Source organism: Drosophila ficusphila, unplaced genomic scaffold (genome assembly GCF_018152265.1).
Source record: "Drosophila ficusphila isolate 14025-0441.05 unplaced genomic scaffold, ASM1815226v1 contig_286, whole genome shotgun sequence".
Lineage (NCBI taxonomy): Eukaryota > Metazoa > Arthropoda > Insecta > Diptera > Drosophilidae > Drosophila > Drosophila ficusphila.
Window position 1 is genome coordinate 526,020 of NW_025064189.1, and position 22,178 is coordinate 548,197.

Sequence of the window (22,178 nt, forward strand, 5' to 3'; positions counted from 1 at the left end):
GGCCTAAACAAGCGGACACGCGCGGGTCTTCATTCACTCCGATACTTTCCGGCCACGGAGTTACCAAAAACAGTAACCTGATCTCGCCTCAAATCGGTGGATACAAAGTGTGGTTTTCTAAAAACTAAAAAACGATTTGAACAAAAATAGTTTTCGGTTCGCGCAGTCGGCCAAAATTGGTTTCGTGTGTGTGAAAAAGATCCAGTGATCTTAATAAAAAAATAAAAAAAAAACATTGAATAAAAACTATAATGTCTTCTAAGTTGGGAGCTTAACTTAGAACACCTTTAGTGCTGATCATTTCAAATGAAGAACCCACGGAACTCTAATTAATAAAATCAACACCTTGATCCCCAAAAAAAAGACATTTCATAAACCAACTTTTTGGAAATTTTCAAAATTTGGAGTAAAGATTTGGGACTAATTGGATTTTTAAAGCGCAATTCAGAAATTCAGTATATTGTAAAGGCATTTGCCTAATAAAGAAGGATATATCAAAGCACAAATGTGTAAGATTAGAAATTGAAAGGAACTAATCTCTAAAAAAGAAATAAAACACAAAAACTTACATTAACCAATAGATCACTAAAAACAAAAAGTACTGAGAAAGATCTGTAAGATTCGATCTTCTCCGAGTGCAACATTATCCGTAGATCGATCCCAAGCTGGGTAGTCCATTCCTGAGCATTACGCCGGCGGGTGGGAGCAGTAATCCCTCGCCCACGCCCCCACCGCCCGACGCCAAGGTGGCGGCCAAGCAGTTGGCCCAGAGCTTCCAGCTTTCAGCCAATTCCGCGTTCAATTTGGCCCTGCCGCCGGCCTTCTACCGCCAACCGCCACAGCATCCGGAGTGTTTGGAGTACGGACACGAAACGCCGGAGATGGATCTGATAAATCCGTATATGCGACACCACAGCTTCGCGGCTGCCGCACAGGGAAGTCCGCCGTCGGCGGCACAACGTCATCATTTGGCGGCGGCCATGAGCAACGGATTCGCGGACGTTCATGCCCATGCGATGGCGGCAGCGGATTACCAACAACAGTTGGCAGACTATCACAGTGCAGCGGCTGCAGCGGCGGTGTATGCCAACAACAACAACAATAATAACAACAATAATAGCAGTAACAATAATAACAGCAGTCCTCTAATGTTGCTGAAGGCGGCACATGGCGGAGGTTTAAAGGATTCGGATTCGCCCTCGACGACACCGCCACCCGCCTCCTCCAGACTCCATTCCGATTCCTCGCCATCTCCGCGATATGAACACAACTCCAGTCCCGGTGTGGACAGTGCCAAGTCGTATGCCTTGAGCCAGAGGAGCAGCGGAGCGGAGGATCCGTGCCAGACCAGCGAATCCGCAAGTCCACCGCCGCAGGGGCAAAATGATTACAGTCCCGAGAATCTCACCAGCCAGCGGGCCAAGTTCCAGCACCACCATGGCGTGAATCCCCTGGCCCTGCACAATGCCAACCATGGGGGAAACCCGGGACACCACAACAATAACAACACCATGGATCACAAGTTGCCACTGAGTTTTCTCGGTCCTCCGCTTGCGGCTCTCCACTCGATGACCACGGAAATGAAGACGGGACAAGGAGTCGGTGGCTCGTCCGCATCGGGCAATGGTTTGTCCTACGGACACAGCCCGAACTCCCATTTGATCAGCGATCGCGGATCCGGTGGCAGCTCCTCGTCGTCCTCCACGGCGACCACGAACACCAACAGCCAGGGAGCCCCCAATCCGCACGGCATCGACACGATCCTCTCCAAACCGCCGCCGGTCACTTCGGCGGGCCTAAGTGCTTTAACAGGAGGTGAGTTACTGAACAATAAAATTAGCAAACAGTTAAAATAATACAAAAGAAAAATGTAGTTTAAAATACTAAATCGGAAAATATAATAATATTCATAGAAATCAAAATATTTTTAATAATTTAACAACGTTGAAGTAGTAATGTAAAAATTTCATATACATTTTTTAAATTTAATCAGATAACGTGAAATGATTTATAAACATAATACAATCGAACTGTTAATTAAAAAAATTGAAAAACTATCTTTTTATTTGGTTTTAATTAAAGATGATAGAATTCACATTTAAATAGATGAGAATAATAAGAAGAGGTAGACGAGAAAGCATTTATTTATTTTTTTGATTGATTTAGGAAGGTATAAAAAATGTAATAATTTTATAAGCTTAAAAAGGGACTCTATAATTTGCAGCAACTTTAAATCTTACCTTAAAAGCCTTTTAAAGACCTCTTAACAACTTGCACCTACAACTTACTTTTCCGACACCCCAATTCAATTCACAAAATCATTATGCAACGCTAAAATATATATCAAATACAAATCAATAGACATTATGTATGCACCAACACTCACACACTCACACACACACTCAAAAAACGCGAAATATTTTAAATGCTTCAAAAACTCGTTTCGCAAAGCAAACAGAAAAATAAAAGAGCCAACCCACCAAACAAAAACGAACGGAAATTGTTGTTTTGTTTACGAATCCGGTTTGGCATGATTCCATATGATTCAATAAAGGCCGCTCCCCAACCCACAGCCCCCCTTTTTTGTCATTACGCCCCCTGATCCCTTTACCTAATCAGGGCAATTTTAGATATCGGGCACAGCGTTTTCAACGAAACCCCAATTGGTTATAATATCCAATTGCAAAATTACCACAAAACGTAATGAGATACGCGTTTTAACGTTAAATGTTGCAGCAATTAGTTGTCAAATTGTTTGTAATTAAATCAAAATGACACACGAAAAACGTGGGCAATATGGGTATAGGGGATAAAATCTGTGACGTTGTCGTTTCACTAAAATGATTTTTTGTTTTTCTGCCTCGCTGCCTCTGATTTTTCGACTTTTTCACTTAAATGTGGACCAATTGTGTGACATGACAGTGGATTGAAAGGGGGGAGTGGGGCGGACAGGGTGCTGACAATTTGCCATAACATTTTTAATTATTTTTAACGAGGGCGTTTATGTGATTTGATTCGTTTACTTTTTTTCCTCTTTAAATGTTCCGGTCACCGAAAATGTCGCTTATTCTTTTTATGACAAATTATTTAATGGCCTTTAATTAATTCGAACAAATTCCGTATTGTATGTGAGTTCGGCATGAGTGGGCAGAAAAATTGGCCAGCTGAGAACAAATTGAGCGAATATCTCATGAAGGGGAAATAAACTTTTGAGCGGATTAGTTAATGGGGAGGGTATTTTGATAGTGATTATTCAACTGATCATGAAGTACTACGTGCTAATAGTGGCAATTGTGATAGATAGAATTTTATTACATCAGTTTGTTAGATCATTAAGGTATTTACAAAAGGTGTAAATGGATTGTTTGATTGTTGTAAGCTGGAACATTTTTAAGTATCATTCTAAAGTACTTAAAATTGTTTTTAAGTTATACGGAGTAAATAAAAATATTTAACTTGAAGATGAGTATTATTATAATACTTAAAGATAATTATTTTATAGGATAACATCCAAATTTAATTGTTATATATTCAGAATACATACTAGGACTACACAAGTTTTCCCAAATTTTCTGTTAAATTAATTACTAACTTTTTTTATCCCGTTGGCTAATTTTCAGCTGGCATTCCCCGCTTCTCGATCGCCGCCGCAGCAGCGGGAATGGCCCAGTATCTGTCGCAAAGCCAGGGGGCGCCATTGAAGACCCACGCAGGACACATAGTGGACCGCACGCACCTGTACTGGCCAGGACTCCAAGGACTGGTGGCCAATCCCATCGCGTGGCGCGAACGCCTCTCCAATACGAGTAAGTGAAAAGACTATATCCAAACAATAATTAATTTGCAATTGATCAAGTGATCCACAAAGAGATCGCTGCAATCAGAGCTCGGTGAATCGGGCGCGTAATTTGGTTTCGATTGTCAGCCACGCCACACCTCGTTACGATTTCCACTTCCTGTTTAAAGGGCGGGGATTCGAATCCGATTGGAATAAATCGGGGGAATCGGTGGAATCGGGGAAATCGGTGAATCGGGGGAACCGCTAACAAAGCGCAGCGAATGCCCAACTAATGATCACGGTGATCAGGCGATGGGCTTCTCAAGTGATTACCAATGCGGCTTACAACGGGGGCAAGTTGCATTGTCCGACTCATTAATAAGTGTTGAGGAACCACTTTGACACGATCAGCGGGTTCACTTCGGCATGACTCCACACAAAAGTCGATAATGATCGCGATGATGTTATGGGATGGCACCCCACCACATATGAAATATTAATTTACTGGCCAACCGATTTCTGATTTCAGATGATTTCTGATCTGGTTACTTCATTATTATATCTATTTATAGCCGTCGCTAAGCTCATTAAGTAATGTGCCACCAGCTCGAAACTCGTTTTCCTTTTCTCCACAATTGTTTATTTGTTTAAAGGCCCCTCTCTTTGCTCTCGCTCGTCATTATCGTCTTCGGGTTCGCATTGGCAATTGATTTGATTTAGTGCTCTGGGCTACTGCTGCTGTTGCTGCTGCTGCGGCTGCTGTTTGCCTTTTAATTGCGGCCATGACTTTGCAGAAAAGCATCTTGGCCCAAAAGTCGGAAATCGTTCACAATTTTCTTGCATTCAGGCGATCGATCAGAGGCAGAGAGTGAGTGAGATTTGTGGCACAGACCCTGTGTTTATGTTTGTCTTGTGTTCGATTTGATTTCTGAAGTGTGTCGTTAGGTGCCGAGGAATTTTCACGCTTTTGGTAGCTCTGTGGGCAACATTAAGCAAATATTGATTTAATTGATTTGCTAAACAGAGCAGCGACTGATCAAGTGAATGGGTAGGAAAAGGAGACTGGATTAAGTCAGCAAAAAAATATATGTTTTTTGAAGTGGATACGTGGTTAAGTTCTGATCCGAAAAGCACCTGGTTAAAATAATAAAGTTTTTAACTATTTCAGCCCCTAAAAAATGTGAATGAATTCTTAAAGTAAACTCCTCAATTTTAACTCCACTTTACCAGATAAAAATCAATACTAATGTATTTGAGAATCCCAGACAACAAGTCATAAAATAGAATTGAATTTGAAAAACATGTTTCAATTGTCAGTTGCTCCGGCTCATTGTTTCCACATCATTTCTGTTTTGGTTAACTTTAACCACGTAGAACATTCTCATATTTTCCCTATTTACATAAACATAGATCCATTCCTTATATCCATTTTTTATTTATCTGCGTATACACGTATTTATGGCTGAGAAGATGCGACAGCTGGTGGGCCCAGACGGAGAAAACTTTCGTTTGCCGAAAACAAAATGTTAAAGCAGACTGCCTGTGTATATATATAATGTATATAGGAAGATAAAGGCAGACACAGACGCTGCGAGAATATGTTGCCACATTATTATCTAGCAAAAATGCGGGGGGTGGTTTGTTTTACTTTATTCAGTTTTTTCTTCCTTCTATCCCGAAATGGAGCATCCCAACAAATATATGTATGTGTTTGTGTTTATGTGCTTGTAGGCTGTCATGTTAACAAGGGAGAAAGCTTTTCCTGCTGACGGTGTGTGCGTGTGCGCAAAACACACACACACACACAACCTCATTTGAATTTGTTTTCCTGCCCTGGAAGGCATGCTACGATTTTTTGTTTTCCTCTTTTTCAACACATTTTATTTGTTATTAATAATGCAATTGCATTTGATTAGCTTTGGGGCGGCATTATTTACTCTTTGATTAAGCCCGGATTTTTTCATTTCTTTCAATTGCCGGGTTTATTTTTTGTATTTGCATAGATGTGCATTTCCCCACCTGTTTATTGTTATCATTGTGATTATTTTTATTGTTTATTATCAATATTTGCCGGGCAATTCATTAATGGCAATTTATTGGCTTTCAATTTATGCAAGTTCATTGCGAAATGTTATTTATTATGATTGAAAGGGATTAAGTTGGTTTACATAACGGTTGATAGTGGGCATGGAAATTTATTGGATAATTTCGCTTATCATTCAGTTGCATGATGCGGTAGGTAAGTTATTAATATGGTAATAAATAGATAGTTTAAGTGGGTCAGAGAAATTAGTCACAAGGCTTTACTCAATACAATGTTTCATTAAATAATGCTCTTATATTTAAAATATATACTTATTTATATGCTGAATTCAACAAATATTTTCCGTGTCCCAACTGTTGAAATATTTTAGTCCAAGTCAAAACTTCACCTTCCATTAAACCCTTTATTCATTATAAGCCAAATTAAGATAAAGCGAGTAACCGCATTCTGCTAATGAAATAATTAACTTTAGCATAAAAAGTAAATACGGAGCGTGAGGGAAAAAATCTTACATTCAGAGCAGGACGGCAACTGTAACCGCAGTCTGCGTTTGACACAATTCATTAAGCTTAATGAAGACAGCAGAGCGAGACAACACGATCCCGTCTAGCTGTTGCGTTTAATTAAAATTCAAGTGGCATTTTCTGTGTCATCCCCTCCGGAATTTTTCCCCCGTCCCTTGGCTCCCTGTAAAACTTGTGCTTTAAGCATATAATCGGGCATAAAACAGGCCATAAAACACCGCACAAGGCACGAGGACCAGACAGGGATGGCCGCAGTGGCACTTAATGAGGCAACCGACCATCCCACCCATCCACATATATCCATATATATCCCCATCCCACCTGGGGTATATAAAAAGGTGCGGATTATCCGCCCCAACTGGTGTGCGGGGAGTTTACTGCTCAACAACCAGATTGGCATAAACATTTTACAAGATTGTTATATCAACGTGAGAAGCGGTCGGAAATGATTCAGATTGCGAGGAGTTGAAATAAAAAAGTTCTTTTAGATGATTATTTTATGTAAGGACAATCAGTTTGAATAGTTAGTAATTTTCCATTTGAATTGCATATGCAAAACATGTTTTTGAAATGGTTCCTTTACTCAAAATATTTACAGATTTACCTTATAAACTACTCCCGTGTCTATCAACATTTGGTATTAACGATTGTCTCACTAAGCTCACTCTATCTTTAAACCCTCTTTTTTATTACGCCTGATAATAAATGGCATTTTAATATTTTCAATAAGGGAAACATTTACGGAAAACAGCACACGCCCACCTTGACTTCGGTTGCCGCCCCGCCAAAACAATGACCGAAAATATTAATGCCATAAAAAATATTGGCAGTAGAAAAAGTAAAAAAGAAAAGTTATAGAGGAGAGGAATCGAATTCAAGTGTTGGGAGGAAAAAGTGCAAATGCAGCGATGCCAACAGGGTGACTTATGCGATTATAGACAACTGCCGCTGCCTCAGGACGAAGGACACAGGGGCGTGCTGAGGGGACATAAAAAGGGGGCAGGGGTGGTGGACGATCCAATGGCCCGATGCCATTTCCATTTCATTGCATTGCGTTTGAGGGCCGTGACATGAGCAAATAAACGCTTCATATTTGTCGGTTATTTATGAGGGTCCTTGCAGGACGCAGCTGCCAACCGCCGCGCACTCCTTGAAGTGCGAAAGAGACAGCTGACGGGGGGCAAGCGAGATAGCTATATCGAAAGAGAGTAAAAAAATTATCACTGCTACAATTTTTCTTGCAAGGGATTACGCTTGTTACATTTGGGAACCCCCCTCCAAAGCGAAAGTCCGCGGGAGCTACCCTCGAACATCCTATCCCCCTTTATTGACAAGTCCTGTTAAGCTTCAGAATTGTCTGCGAAAAACAAAAAAAAGAATAGAACAAAAGCATATAAATTTAATGCCTCACACAGTTTTATTCGGGAGCGCAGTTTGTTTTTATAATTCGAACGATCCAAAGTGGGACAGAGTGACAATTGAACTCTGTTCAAGATAAATACAAGTTTATGGAGTTTTTTATAAACTAAAAAAACAAAACGAAGCTTTTAACATTAAACTCCTTTTTAAATTTGGTTAAATAAATGTGATTTTTCTTTAAAACTCCATAGGAAATCCCTTTTTCCCCTACTCACAGTATTCAACATTTTTATTTTAGATTTAATTCTTTGATAACTTTAACGCATGCCGTTTAATTAGAATCCCTTCCCTCACCGAAACTCACATCCTCTCATTTATATACTTTTATATCATCGTGCAGGATTCAACCCAAATAAAAAATATCCTTATCTATATGAAAGCTGTTAGAAATAACAATTTAAATTAATAATTCTGCGCAAATGGCACCAAAGTATCATAAAGGGACACAAAGTTTCAGGCCAATGCAGGATGAAAAAAGGAGTTGGAATGTACCACCCTTTTGCGAGGACAACGGCTGTCTGTGGCTTTACCTTTTGCCAAACCTCATTTCCCATTCCAACCGCTGTCCCCTTTTGGGTTCTGCGTTGTGCATATTTAGTTAAATCATTTCACATAATTAGGGATCATTTAATAATGGGGTGACATTAATTGAAAGCACACACACACACACAACCCACCACCAAAACCACCACCGCCACCCGCTCCTTTTTCCCAATCCCACAGCTACCGTTTAATTTTATGACCACCCTCTGTGTCCACTTGACTGACTTTACGAGCCAACAGGGCACGTAGCCCCCTGTCAATCCCACCATGCCCCCCGCCCACGACCGTGACAACGCCCCTTTTGGAGTGGGGGCGTGGCTAGCGGATGGGCGGTCTGTTTTTGGACCACTTGGCTCGCTTTTATTGGCCTCTGGCTGTCGTCGTCGTCGCTTTTGCTAATTGATTTTAATGAAGGCTCCGACGACCCTCGACGGAAAAGTTTTCCTCCTCCTTGCACCATAAATTGCTGTGGTCAATTTCGGTTTGTTAATTGGGCAAACGTGTGTATAGCGATTTTTTCAGTCGGACATTTCTTACATTAATGTTGTAGCCAAATTGTAATTAGTGTGCAATTATTATTCGGTACTGAAATAATATTAGTCATGAACAAAATTTTTTGAAAACCGTTTCTTTATTTTCTGATAGTTAGGATAAAATATTAAATATTTTGCAATTCTAAATACTAAAACTGTTGTATATAATTATTATATTTATTTTAAAAGTTCTCTAAAATCATCTAATTTTAGTTGACAACCCCTAAACACCTTTTAAAGTGCCTGTGACCCAAAAGTTTCTTCTCAAATTAGCAGCTGTCGCCTCGTAAACAATTAATAAATGTCATAAAAGTTTTCCGCCGCAACTAGGAAACCGTTTTCCAACCACCCCACAATGCGCTATAAGCAACTTTGTCCACATCCTTACGGCGACATTATTTAACAATTCATTAAAATAATTTTAAGGGGGACGAAAGTATAATTTTTGAGAAATGCTTGTAAACAAGGTACTCAAAGTGTTCAAATTGACAAAATTCGAAAAGTTTTAATGCTGTATAAATATATAAGGCAAAGGAAAACTGTTTTAGTATACAATTTTCGTGACCGAAACTAAATTGGTTATGAAAAGAATTTAAGTACAACTAATTGTTGTTATACATGTTAGGAAATCAATTTCCATTTTGATGTGAGATCGGGTTATTTATATTATTTTATTTATATTTAAATTAAAATAAAAAATCATTTTAAAATTACTATAATTTATTATTTCCATTTCAGTGTCCGCCAATCTATCTCAATCGCATCAGCATCACCCCTCGAACGACAAGGATGGCAAGAAGAAACACACCCGCCCAACATTCAGTGGTCAGCAGATCTTCGCCCTGGAGAAGACATTCGAGCAAACCAAATATCTGGCAGGACCAGAGCGAGCCAAGTTGGCGTATGCCTTGGGAATGTCCGAGTCGCAGGTTAAGGTAAGCAAATATGAACTCAAAACAACAACCCTCCAAAAACCGGGACTCAAGCCTTTGGCAAATGCAAATTAAAAACCCATAAAAATGGCGGATGAGGCAATCAACCCGAAACCCAAACCAAAAAAAAAGATACTTACTTCGCAAAAAGGTAGACAGGAGTAAGCAGAACTCCGCTTGTTTTGGCCCTGACTTTTCTGACAAATTTGCATTTTTATTGAAAGGCAAATCTCGTGGATTTTTCGGCCTTACCCCGAAACACAAAATGGCGCCAATGGGTCTCAATGGTCCCCATTCCCCAAGGACCTCGTCCTAAAGGCTTAGTGCAATGTGTTTTCCTCCCTTGAACCGCCCATGAAACACCATTTTAAAGTTCCTTTTTTCCCACTCGCACACAAAAAGAAGGAAATGTTATCAACAAATAAATCCTTTGTGTCGTCAAATTTGTTGTCATCAACTTTCGCTGTAATCCGAACCGGGAAAACGCACGTGTCATGGTCGATGGTCCGTGGTTTTGCCGCGTGTGTCGCCCGGGATTTGGAATCCTTCGACGCGGATGTGTATCCAAGTTCAGTTCCTTGTAATTCTTGAATTAGTTGTAAGCCGGGAGAAGTTAATTGGCTTGCGGCGTGTTTAATTTGGTTAGTGAGGAAAGAGTTACAGGGAAACATTTCAAAATTTTTTACTTAAGGGGTTTCACAATCATTTTAAATCAAAATGTTGAAGTCATTTCTTGAAATAAAAATACTTTAATATATTTTAGTATAATTTAAAAGACGTTTTTAAGCAATCATTTTTATGGCAAATACGTTTAGTGCTTTTCAAAAATGTAACTTAAATAACTCTCCATCTACCAAACAATTACTCTGTAGCTAGATATTCCCCATCGGATATCGTGATTAGAAGGACATGATTGCCTCATTTAGGCGACAGAATCCCTCTGAAAAACCCCTTCCACCCATTTCTCCACCCAAAGGGAAAACCTTTTCTCGCCACACAACTGAGCACAATCAGGAGTGGAAAAGAAATCACGTTTATGATGAGGAAAAATGATTAATTGCCAAAGAATGAGGCACAGGGCAGACAGAGACAGAGATAGAGAGAGAGCGAGGGAGAACAGAGATAGAGATAGATAGATGAACATTCAGGATTGATGGCTGAGCTGCAGCTAAATATGCGTCATTTTGTGCTAAGGACTAAACAGGACGAAGGGGCAGTGGAGGGCATGGGAATGCGCTGATGACGAGTACAAATGGACAGGGAGATGAATGGAAACTGCAGGATTTCGGGTTGAATCCGGCTCCCGAATTTCCCCCACATTTCCCCCCCAGCTTTCTCCTCGCTGTCTCAACTCGTCTCTCTGATAGACATGCCAAATGACTGCATGACTTTTGGGTGAGTGTAAATTAAATTCTGGACCCGGGATGGCACGAAATGCAGAAGGGACGACAACGACAACGACATCCATGGGCATCCTGCCAGCTTCATACATATTCAATTAGTGTGCGTGCATGTGTGCCAGTGTGTGTGTGCGGGGGTGTGTGTGTGTATTTTAGCCAGAGCCAGATGAAAAACAGCCATGACGATGATAGTATGCAAATTGACAAACAAAAAGCCTGCAACTGGACAACAGCCGCCCCCAAAAACCAAGCAAATTATGACAGACAGACAAAATGCAAAGTGGTCCGTACACTGTTCAAAATCAAAGGGTTCTAAAAAGAAGGTCTAAAACTAAATAGGTGAAATTTTTTTTTTAAATTAAATGAATTTATTTCTTTTTTAGTTGAAAACTAAATATAAAATAATTATAGAACTAAACTAGAATTCTCCTCAATTAAATGTACCTATAAGTGCAAAAGATTAAGTCAATAAATTGGCATTTAAAAAAATTAAATTATTTTCTTGGTGTAACTAACTGAGAAATTTTGTATCTAAGAATCAAAGATATTTTATAAATAGAATCTCAAGCATTTTCTCACAGTGCATGTGTATGAAAGTGGGTGGTTGGTCAAATGATCTTGACAAGAATAATTGCGCTGTTATCATAATTAAAACCGTTTTTGGACACAGACGGCGAAAGAGGGACGGAAACTCCTTTCGTCCTTCGTTTTAGCAATCATTTAATGCAAATGGTCGCCATTTTGTACGCTCTTATGAGTGGGAGACCTCCGCTGCCACGCCCCCTCTGCCCCCTTTTTCCCCCTCGCGGTGAATTATAGCGTCTGTGGCCATTATTAATGACAGTCCATGTGTGGGGTCATAGTTAGGAGGTCCACTCCGGGCAATAAAATTATTGCATGTTTTGTTGTTATAGCTTTTTCGTGATTTTTGCCCGCTCTTCTCTGTTGTTTTGCATAAATGTAATGGCATTTCGGGTCCTGATTGTTCAGTCAATGTATGTAAACACTTTGCTTGGGATTGTTTTGCAAATAGTAGGTGGATAGAAATAATGGCAGAGAGCACGATAAACACGCAAAGGAGGAGCTGCCATTTGATGTAATTGGCTTAAAGCAAAAGATAATTTGGGGAATAAATTAAATGGGGTTGAGCAATTGTGGGGTAATTTAGTATGACAAATTTTGATTTGATTAATTCTATTTTAACATTATTAACAGAGTGAGATATTTTGAAAATTAAATTTACACAATTATATATGTTCTCAAACTGGAATAGTATTATATGATTGTTAAAACCTTTTGTGTGTAGCTAAAGAGATAAAAAAGATTTTAAGAACTAAATTACCCTCTTAAAAAAATTATAAAGAAATTAAAAACTTTGTCAAATAAACACTTTAAATCTATACAAAGCTTTTAGCACACCTATATTGAGAATGATTTAATATTCAGGTACCATAAAAACACAATTCTGGAATTTTACCTAAGTGCCATTGGCAGTAGATGAAAACAATATTTTATTATGGCTAAAATGTCTTTTTATGATCTGTTACTTTGATGAGACAAAGATCGGGCCACATAATTAGCATCCGAATAATGAAAGCTTATAGACCAAATCCAATTCGAGGCGACTGTCAGAAGTGACAGTTTGGCAATGACAATGGCCAACTGACGAAAACTGACAGGCCAACCAGCTGACAATGGGACTGGTTCATAAAAACTTATGACAGAAATGGGGAATAATGTCTAATTGATTTTTTTTCGGTGATGAGGAAGAATTCTATTGTGAGCGACTAATGGATTTGATTGTGTGTTAATGAATGGGTTTGACCAGGAATTTACATAAGCGCTGAAGACGATTTCTAGGGCTGATGGACAATTAGTGAAATACCAGCAAGAAAAAAACCCAAAAAACCAAATGCATTTTTATGACTCAAACCCTCGGTTGGCTTCAAGTTTATGGCTACGAAATACAAAATCAAATAAATCACAAACTCACATAAATACGGAAAGCGATCCCATATAAAGAGCGAGGGCGAGCCAGCTATACAGATTCGGAAATTTACGAGCCAGAACTTCAAAACACACACATACTCGCTGGCTAAAATAAATAAATAAAAAATTCCCTCGACCAATAGGAGAAAATAAAAAGGTAAGCGAGGTAGGAGCCAACTTGTCAGATGTCGATGTTACCAAAAGGGCAACAGTATTGGCCAGTATCGATGTGTGCACAGCCATGTTGTAAATTTTCATGACTTTTAAGTATCCCCCGCACAGGACGCGTAAACAAATAAATTTCCAATTTGCCCAAAGAGTCATATATTTCGCTTTGAGGGCACCACACACTGAAGGTTTTCGGTTTTGACATCCCGTCCGTTCCTACGAAATTTACATAACACTTTTTATCCTTATCTGAGGGCCCACCTGACTGATGGCCCAGGAAACAAGGACTCCCGCTGCGGTGCCAAAATGGAATATGTTTTATAACGTTTTTTCGGTTTGTTTTGAGGGTTGTGCATGGTTTTTGTTGTTTCCTTTTCCAAGGTGCTGCTGCCGATGCTCCTGCTGCAATAAATAAATCCCAATTCGAAATCGAAGCGTAACGTGACCAAGTCAAATTGATTGCCACAATATTTGATTGACTTTGACATGTTGGCTGTCATAAATTCTTCGGCTCCCTTGACCATCTTCTCTGCCATCAGCCATTTGGCTATCTGTCTGTGCTCGTCAAGGCGGCTTCTAAGTTCTCAGCTAATGTTCGATATTGTGGTCATAAAAGTGTTGCAAAGAGTTGTGAATTTTCACTAAAAGATTAAAGTGTGTCCAGGGAATCGAAATAAAAGGAAAGGAAACTACACATCCTAAATAAAACAAGTTTTCAAGAACAGTAAAGAAATAATCTTAACATGATTAAGATAAGGAAAAAATATTACAAATATTTACTATTCAATATCTGCTAAAATTAAGTATACAATGTAGTTCAACTCAAATGTATTTCGACTATTCAAACCTTGAATATTCCTTTAAGAGTCAGCAATCTGCTGTCATTGCAACATCAACAATGCTTTAGTGGGTGCTAGATGACGCATACCCCATCGTTATGATGACGACAAAATGGGAAAAGGAGAAGTGGAAAATCGAGGATGGGAGAAAGGAAAATTCCGGGAAGCCAGTCACTTGCCCCAAGCTCAATTTTCCTTTTTGCCCATGGCTCAGTGGCAAATCCCGTAACAACATGGACACAGATGTTACCAAAAAATAATGACCATGAAAAGCAGCCTTAATGATGCCAACTAATGTTGTTGTTGTTGCTTCTGCCGTTGGCTGTCTGTTGTTTTTCCGAAAGCCAAGACTGTGAATGTCTGTCTCTGTGCTCTCCACTGCGGCTTGTAACACACGGAAAATATTAATTGTGTTTTTATTTCGCATAATGTTGCAAATAATAATTACACAAATGTGCAAATGAAGTTGTAAATTATGCTGTATCTGGTTTAATTGCACCTTTGGGTTGTTGGGCCAGCGTTGATTTTGTCGTGGGTGTGGGGAAAATGTTTAACAGAAATGGTTATGACAGTCTGGGATAGGTAATTAAGTTGATCTCTCGATAGGAAGTAAGGGAAATAAACGGAGTAGGTTTTCAAGTTCCCAAAAATGTAATGGAATATCAGGGATATAACACAAACCATTATAAATTAATTGAAATTATAAAATCAATCTTAGTTTGCTATTTTATCTTAAACACCAAAAATAGTTCAGTTGTAATAAATTTTATTTAGAAATATAAAAATTTGGAATAAATAATACATCAATATGTAATAAGAATATAGTTTTTTCTACAGCTTAAAACTTTCCTTAAATTGATGTCTATCCCGTTTTGAAAATCTCTTTCGAAATATCTTTCGAAACAGAATCTCAACATCAAGTGCCCATTTATACGCTTTGTTAATGATTCTAACTGCAGAGAGCTACCAAAAATCTGCTCCATCATCAGGCAAATGTAGAAATTATGCCGATTTTGAGGCAACCCATTGCCATGGGAAGCTGAAAAACGTGCCTGGGACTCGGGTGGTGAATCCCCCTTTTAAAACAGCCATGGGCGGTGGTGGAGTGGGTCGCGAGGAGGTCTTTGGCCAACATATGTTGCCACAGAGCGAGCCAAACGAGGCCGGCAAAATGAAGCGCAGCCAAAGACGTTAGTCATGGTTTTGTGCATAGTTTTTGCCGCTGAAACAGTTGCTATTGTTGTTGCTTCCATTCCGTTGATGTTGCTCCCGTGCTGTTGCTGCTGCTGCTGCTGCTGTTGCTGTTGCTGCCGGGTAGCAACATTTCGCCATTTGGCTGGCCAGGGCTTAATATTGTCTTAATTGAGGGTTAACCGGCGTTGATGATGCGACTTATGGGCTGTTGCTGGGCCTTTTCTGCCGCTCCGTCCCTTCGGACAACTTAATGACTTTGACAATGTGACTCGCCTAATTACACATGCAGCGGGAACTTTCGATTTAAAACTTGAGAGCCGGCACTAAAGTGTATTTCTTTTGGGTTATTTGCAGGTCTGGTTCCAGAATCGTCGCACCAAATGGCGCAAGCGACATGCGGCGGAAATGGCCACGGCCAAAAGGAAACAGGACGACATTGGTGGCGATAACGATGGCGATTGCAGCGAGACCATGGACAGCGATAACGAAAGTCTCGATATGGGCGAGTCCCCCGCGCAGAACAAAAGATGTCGCAGCAACAGCTCCGGGTCCTCGCAACAGCAGCAGGATAATTATCGTCATTAAAACGAATTTACAAACTATGCAAGGACATGGACTCGCAATGAAATGGAATGGAATACACTTAGGATAAATTTCAATGCGCCAGCTAATTAGCTAGAAAGCCCAGCATAAGCAGCTACACAAAAAAAAAGAAAATGCAGCCGCAGCTAGAAACGATTTCAGCTAAATGATTTGGGTTCAAGTTTTAAGGTTTTGCCACTTTACCGTCTTCTGAAGACTTCATTTTTCCCGTCTAACTCTCTGACTTAATTCCCAACTCTGTTCATTAGGTGTGTAAATATTTATGTTAATTTTCTAAAAATACATTTAACATGAAGCTTAATTAACGTCGCTAATTGGTAGGAAGGTCGAAAGGAGTTGAGGCACTGGCACAAAAATTAAACTGAATTTATTACATACTGTATGTTTAGTTTCTAATCCCTAACTTTAATGTAATTTCGTGCATTAGAACCGACCTTAGTTCATACAAATTAAAATATATATATAAAATATTAACGATTAACTATGCTAACTGAGATTGCGCAACAATATTCACAATATTGATGATGATACAGACGCAACACATGATGATTAACTATTGCGGTAAATTATATGTAAAATGTATTTAAATTAAATTGTAATTTTAATTATTTCAAATTGATAAAAAATAAATTGCAAGGAAAATATAAAAACTACATTTTTTACTTATTTTATGTGAGGAAAAATGGAAATAAAATAATTGATTATACCTGTAAAACGAAAAGTGCAGAGCTGGTTTATACCTATATAATAACTAAATTCTTTAAATCGGAGAGAGTACAAGAATTCTCTGAGAACTATACGACCAAATCCGATCAGCCAACACCTACAAGGGAATTAAGCAGTGATTCCCATGGCTTAAAACTCATAACAATTACAGACCGGAAATCTGCTTTAGACAATCCTCGCCTGCAGTCAATCCGGTCAGTCAGTCAGTCAGTCAAACGACAATCCGTCAAGCGGACAAAGTCAAAAGGATTAACTCGAAAGTATTTCTGGCCAACAAGGTGCGGACAAATGAATGGTTGGCCGAAAGGAGAGGGCGAAAACGTCACCCAAGAATAAGGGAATGTGTGAAAAGAATCAAACTAAAACCGAAAGATTGATTAACTGTCAATCAGGCGAGCATATGAGTAGAAAACATTGGACAGGCCATGAATGGAGTCGAAAAGCAGGTTGCAGCGAGATGAAGTCGGGGGTTTTGGCCAATAACAATAAATATCATTAAATTATGAATGCCCTCCAAGGTGGTATGAATGGGGCAAGAGTCTGAATGCAACAAGTAGATAGTTGAATAATGGAAACTGGAGATGGAAGCGTGAGTAATGAGTGGAAAATGTAATTGGAAAAATATGAGGGAGAATTAAAAAGGTATATAATTTCAAAAAGGGAAATCATTTTCATGTAATAATTTCTTTTTAAAGCTCTAAAGCCTGTAAGGCTCTAAATCTAAACTAAACTTATAATTGATTCATTTCATTTATTTTTAGATATATCAATATTGTACTTACGGTTTATCAATTCAAAAAAGGTTATTTAAAATTCCCTGATTTCTTGAAAAGCTCAACGTTTTTTGACTCAATCCCCGATTACAAAGGAGAGTCTTTTCCCAGAGACTAAAAAGAGACTTCACTCCTCCACAAACGACTCTCATGAATCGAAATCATGGCCCATCTAGACATTATCCGCGGACTCATTGAACTTCGACTGGCTAATGACTCCGGGCACTGACTGTTGCAACTACCGAACTGCCATTGTTGACTCGCGTCTAATGGGGCACCCACATTAATCATGCTTTAACAGCGAGTGCAATGGCAAACAATATCGGAATCGGTAACTCTTTTTGGGGGAGGCGGGTCCGCTGAGCGTTCAAAACGCCATTAGCATACCGGCGATAATTACCTAGACGAGCCATTAGCGGCACAGCACAGCAAACAGCCGCCGTATTACGTGATATTCATGGAGGAGTCTTAGGATCGTACATCAAATACTTAAAGAATGGCCGGTAAACTATATATACTCTATGAGATCTGCCAACTCATCGAATCCATTGAACTTGGCACGTTTTCCATCACATAAAAGGCAATCGGATGAACTTCCGCACAGTTCCGGAGATATTTTCTCCAGTATTTTCACCTTTGTCCAAGTACGCGCCCAAAGTCAATTTCTGGCAATTGACGAACGAGTGTGAATTGCCTTTGAATTTGCCATTTCGAATGAGGTTTACTTTTTCGCCAGCTGCGCAGGCGTTCTCCACAGAAAACCGAACGTGCTCCTTTTTGGTTCTCTCTGGGTTTCGGATCGGATCGGTTTCAGGTAAATCCCATCTAAGCCGCTTATTGACGCTGAGGTTAATAGAATTTTGGCAAAAAAAAAAAGCAAACAATAAACTGTTCCTGTGTGCAAACGTGTCCCTGGTGGACAATTTGTCTTAGGACCTCAGGCCTGTTAATCTGCTCGCTGAAATATTGCAAACTGACTTCGAAACGGGGCTTGCCAATTCGGTTTGTTTGTGTTCCCGGCATGTCAAATATATAATTTGATTAATTGCCTTATTGTTTTCGGCCACCAGGAGAATGCTAAGCAGTATTGGTATTGCATAAGATTAGAGATCTTAAAAATCATACACTTAAACGGCTTAAATGTTGATCTGGTTCAGGTTTTAGTGCGACTTAAGTGGATTGTTACTTTGTTGTCGTTATTCCATGGTGAGTGTAACTACAATATATGGAAGTGAAATACATAATCTACGAAATATGAATACCTACGATGGCTAACTTATCAGAAAATACATTTTTTATTTTACAAGTAACTTGGTTTTTTACAAATAAAGTTTTTATTATTATAAAAGGGAACAATGTTCCCTTTGGAAAACAATCTCAAGTAATAACAGCAACGTCTCCTTGAAGTTTCGTACAACCTTCAACAAAGTTGAACGGCACCCTTTAAGGAGCACTCCCCGAAAATCGATAGAATAGGGAGTCGGAGCCCCGCCCACTCGAAAAGAGAGTGCCGGGAGAATTACGAGGACGAGCTGGTATTCGAGTATGTGTGCTGGCCATAAATAGCACGAGAACAAGGGGACCTCGGCAGGATTGCTGGCCAGAAATGTACTCCCCAGCAGTCGGCAGCAGTTTTAGCCTGACAATGACAGGCCGGAGTTTTGGAGTCGGCCATCAAAATGTCCTCCCCCCAGCGTTTCACCCCTTTTGGATTTCGGGACGACACCTCATGAATGTCCGTGGAGTGGAGAGAATGGCCAACAAAACATAGACACATTGGGAACGGGACATGGGGCCACTAAATTGTCCCTCGACACAAATTCGAAATCGATAAATGATAAAAATCAACAGAAACTTCATGGACTGCTCGGTCTCTGTCGCACCCACATTCCAACCAATCGTGCCCTCTCGCTTGCACACTCCACTGAAATGATGGCGTCGGCAATGTCGCTTCATGAAGCTTTTATTGTCTGTCTATTTCTAAGCTTTGTACATGGACTCCACCGAAAACCAGAGCCATATAGCCATGGAACTGGTGGGAGTGAAAGCGAGAGGAGGCGATTATTTGGTCCTGCGCGCCGGATTAGAAGTGCTCCGTCTCGCTCGCACTTGCCAAATTTTCGAAAACTTACCAAATTGTTTTCGTTGCTGGGGTTTTGCCGGGTGGATTCCAATGCTGATATACGAGCGCTATTCCTTCTGCTCCCCCTATATCCTGTCTATTTTCCGGGGTATGTCTCTCTATCTCCGAGTGGGTAATGTACGATGTGGCCGTATTTGTATCCGTATCCACGAGTGGGTGTTTCTGTGTGGAAGTCCTTGTAGGCAGACATCGACATTGATTATGCCGTGTTTTTCGCTTTGTTTTTGTCCTTATCCCTGTGTCGTCCTTGTTGTTGCTGCCGCCAGAGCGAATTGAATTATTGTTTATGTTTATAGCAAAACAATGTCAGAGTATGCGTTTTTAATGATCATTGTAGGGGCAATCCATTTATATAAATAGGGATACGGCCGGAGAAAAGGGATGAGGGTGAATTAAAAGATGGATAAGCTTAGAACAGTTTTTAAGTTGGGAAAGGTGAGTTTGCACAAGACTCAAGATCTTTAAGAATATAAACGTTATTTCAAGCACTATGCTATATATAAATTATATAAGTATAAAGCTATATTCAAATTATCATAAGTCCATTAAACTTGAATAAAGAAATCGCTGTTGAAAAATTGATTGCAGTCTCGATTTTTATATGCACAAATATTTATGTATAAATTCGATTAAGGCTGTTTTATTAGTTTTAGTCCTTTAAATAATAGCCATACTTTACAGTTGTTGGAAGCTCAAGGTCGTGTATTAAAAATTTAAATTGTTAAAGATCGGTCTTATTGTGTTGAATGTCATCAAGTTGCTATTGAACTTACATCAGTATATATGTAGTTTTTTTATTGTTAATTTAAATTCATAACAGATTTTTTCTTTGGAAATTAATTACAGTGAAGTAATTGTAGTACGAGGACCACAACTAACTTGTGCAGCTTTTTTAACCACCTCACATTCTAAATTTACCCCTAAGCTAATACCAACTTCTACAACCCCCTTCCCTTAAAAAGGTATCCAAACCAAAAAAGGAACCCCCAACATTTTTTAATTAAAAACCCGAAGCAGAATCATGGGAGACTGTTAATGAGCTGGCACCGAGGGTCGCACGGTACAGTAGCCTATCAAATATGCAACAAACACGTCGCAACATTGAAGAAAACAAACGAACAAGGCAAAGAAATAAAAAACAGAAAACAAAAAAGGGAGAAAACAAAGCGGGACGAGAAGGTCAAAATGTAATCAAGTTGGGGCAGTCAGTATAAACCGGGCTCAAAGAATCGGAGCTCATTATCTTCACCACAGAGCGACTGGAAATGAGTGTGAGTGGAAAGAGGTCTTTGAGTGGAATGATGGGAAGAAAAAGCCACGCCCCCAGAAACGCAACAGCATCACGTCATGCGCAAGATGGCCAGTGTTCCATTTTCGTTCCGTTCCACAAAGAGTGCGACAAGGACGGGAAGAGCGAGCGGGAAAGGGATAGCAAAGGGGAAGTTGGGGAAGCCCCATGTTTTTAACGCGCTCGACATGAAAATGAGCATGAAACGTGCGACAAGCGATGGAGTCCATTTTGAGTTTATTGTTTGATGATTTGAACATTTTATATGTGTGCGCTCGCCGGTTGTGTGTGTGTGTGTGTGTGTTAGTCGCTCTCTCCGCCTGTGTGTGTGTATGGTAGTTGTATCTATTTTTTTAGTAATTGCCTTGAAGCTCGCTAGTTACTTGGCTTAAGCTCCCGGCTATCTCCCCCACGCTATGAAAATAAGTTGTTTTAGTCGCCACACATAAAGAAATTTCTTTTCATACTTAATATATGTGCCATTATACCAAAATCATAAAATAATCGTTTGAAAGTAAAAATTGTTATCAATTTCCCCACAATATATTTAAATTATATTTTATATAGTTTTTTAAAGTAGTATTGATTTCTGGCGTACTGTTTTTTAACTCTAATATTTTAATCCCTGATTTTCTTTAGACTATTATACTTTCTCGTTGTGCTGGGAATTTATTACTCTTTGATTGACATTTCGGGCAGCGTCAATTTGCAATTAATTTGCCATATAATGCATGCGTCACGCTATCTCATCAATTTCTATTGTTTAACCGTTTGTCACCTCCACGGCTGGCAGTTTATTAATTGCCCATTTTTATTCAGGCAAAATAGGTAGATAATTGGCATTCAATAATGCAGGGCCCTTTTTCTTTCTTAATATAAAGGTGTAACTAATCGGGTTGCCTGATATAGATTGCGTTCGAAACTGCATTTTGTTGACAGTTAAAATTAGGGCATGTTTTCTTTCAGTTTTCCAGTATGCAATTAAATAAATTGACAATAAAATTAAATTTTATTCAAGGATAAGCTGTTCAATAAAAATTTGGAATAGACTGCTCTTTTTTAACAGTAACCCAAACTTTTCTCAAGCTCCAAACTTTCCTATTTTAACGATAGTGTTTAATGTGTCTTTCAAAAAAGTAAGTGTAGTATGTATGTATATATATGTTTATAAACAAATTTTTTCTTGTTCGATCGAAGTTTTTATTGGAGAAACAATACATTTTTTATTTTTTATAATTTTTACTCTGTTTTTCACAACATTTTCCGTTTTTAAACAATTTGT

At 39.3% G+C, this 22,178-nt stretch overlaps 1 protein-coding gene across 1 annotated transcript; it reads left to right on the forward strand.

Annotated features, from left to right (window-relative positions):
- On the forward strand, positions 1–16,559 carry LOC108087567 (sericin 1). The gene is made up of 4 exons (XM_017184995.2): positions 1–1,815; positions 3,621–3,806; positions 9,580–9,776; positions 15,718–16,559. Exons 1-4 carry the CDS (start codon positions 882–884, stop codon positions 15,946–15,948), a joined length of 1,548 nt encoding a protein of 515 aa, XP_017040484.1. The 5' UTR covers positions 1–881; the 3' UTR covers positions 15,949–16,559.
- The last annotated feature ends 5,619 nt before the right edge of the window (positions 16,560–22,178 follow it).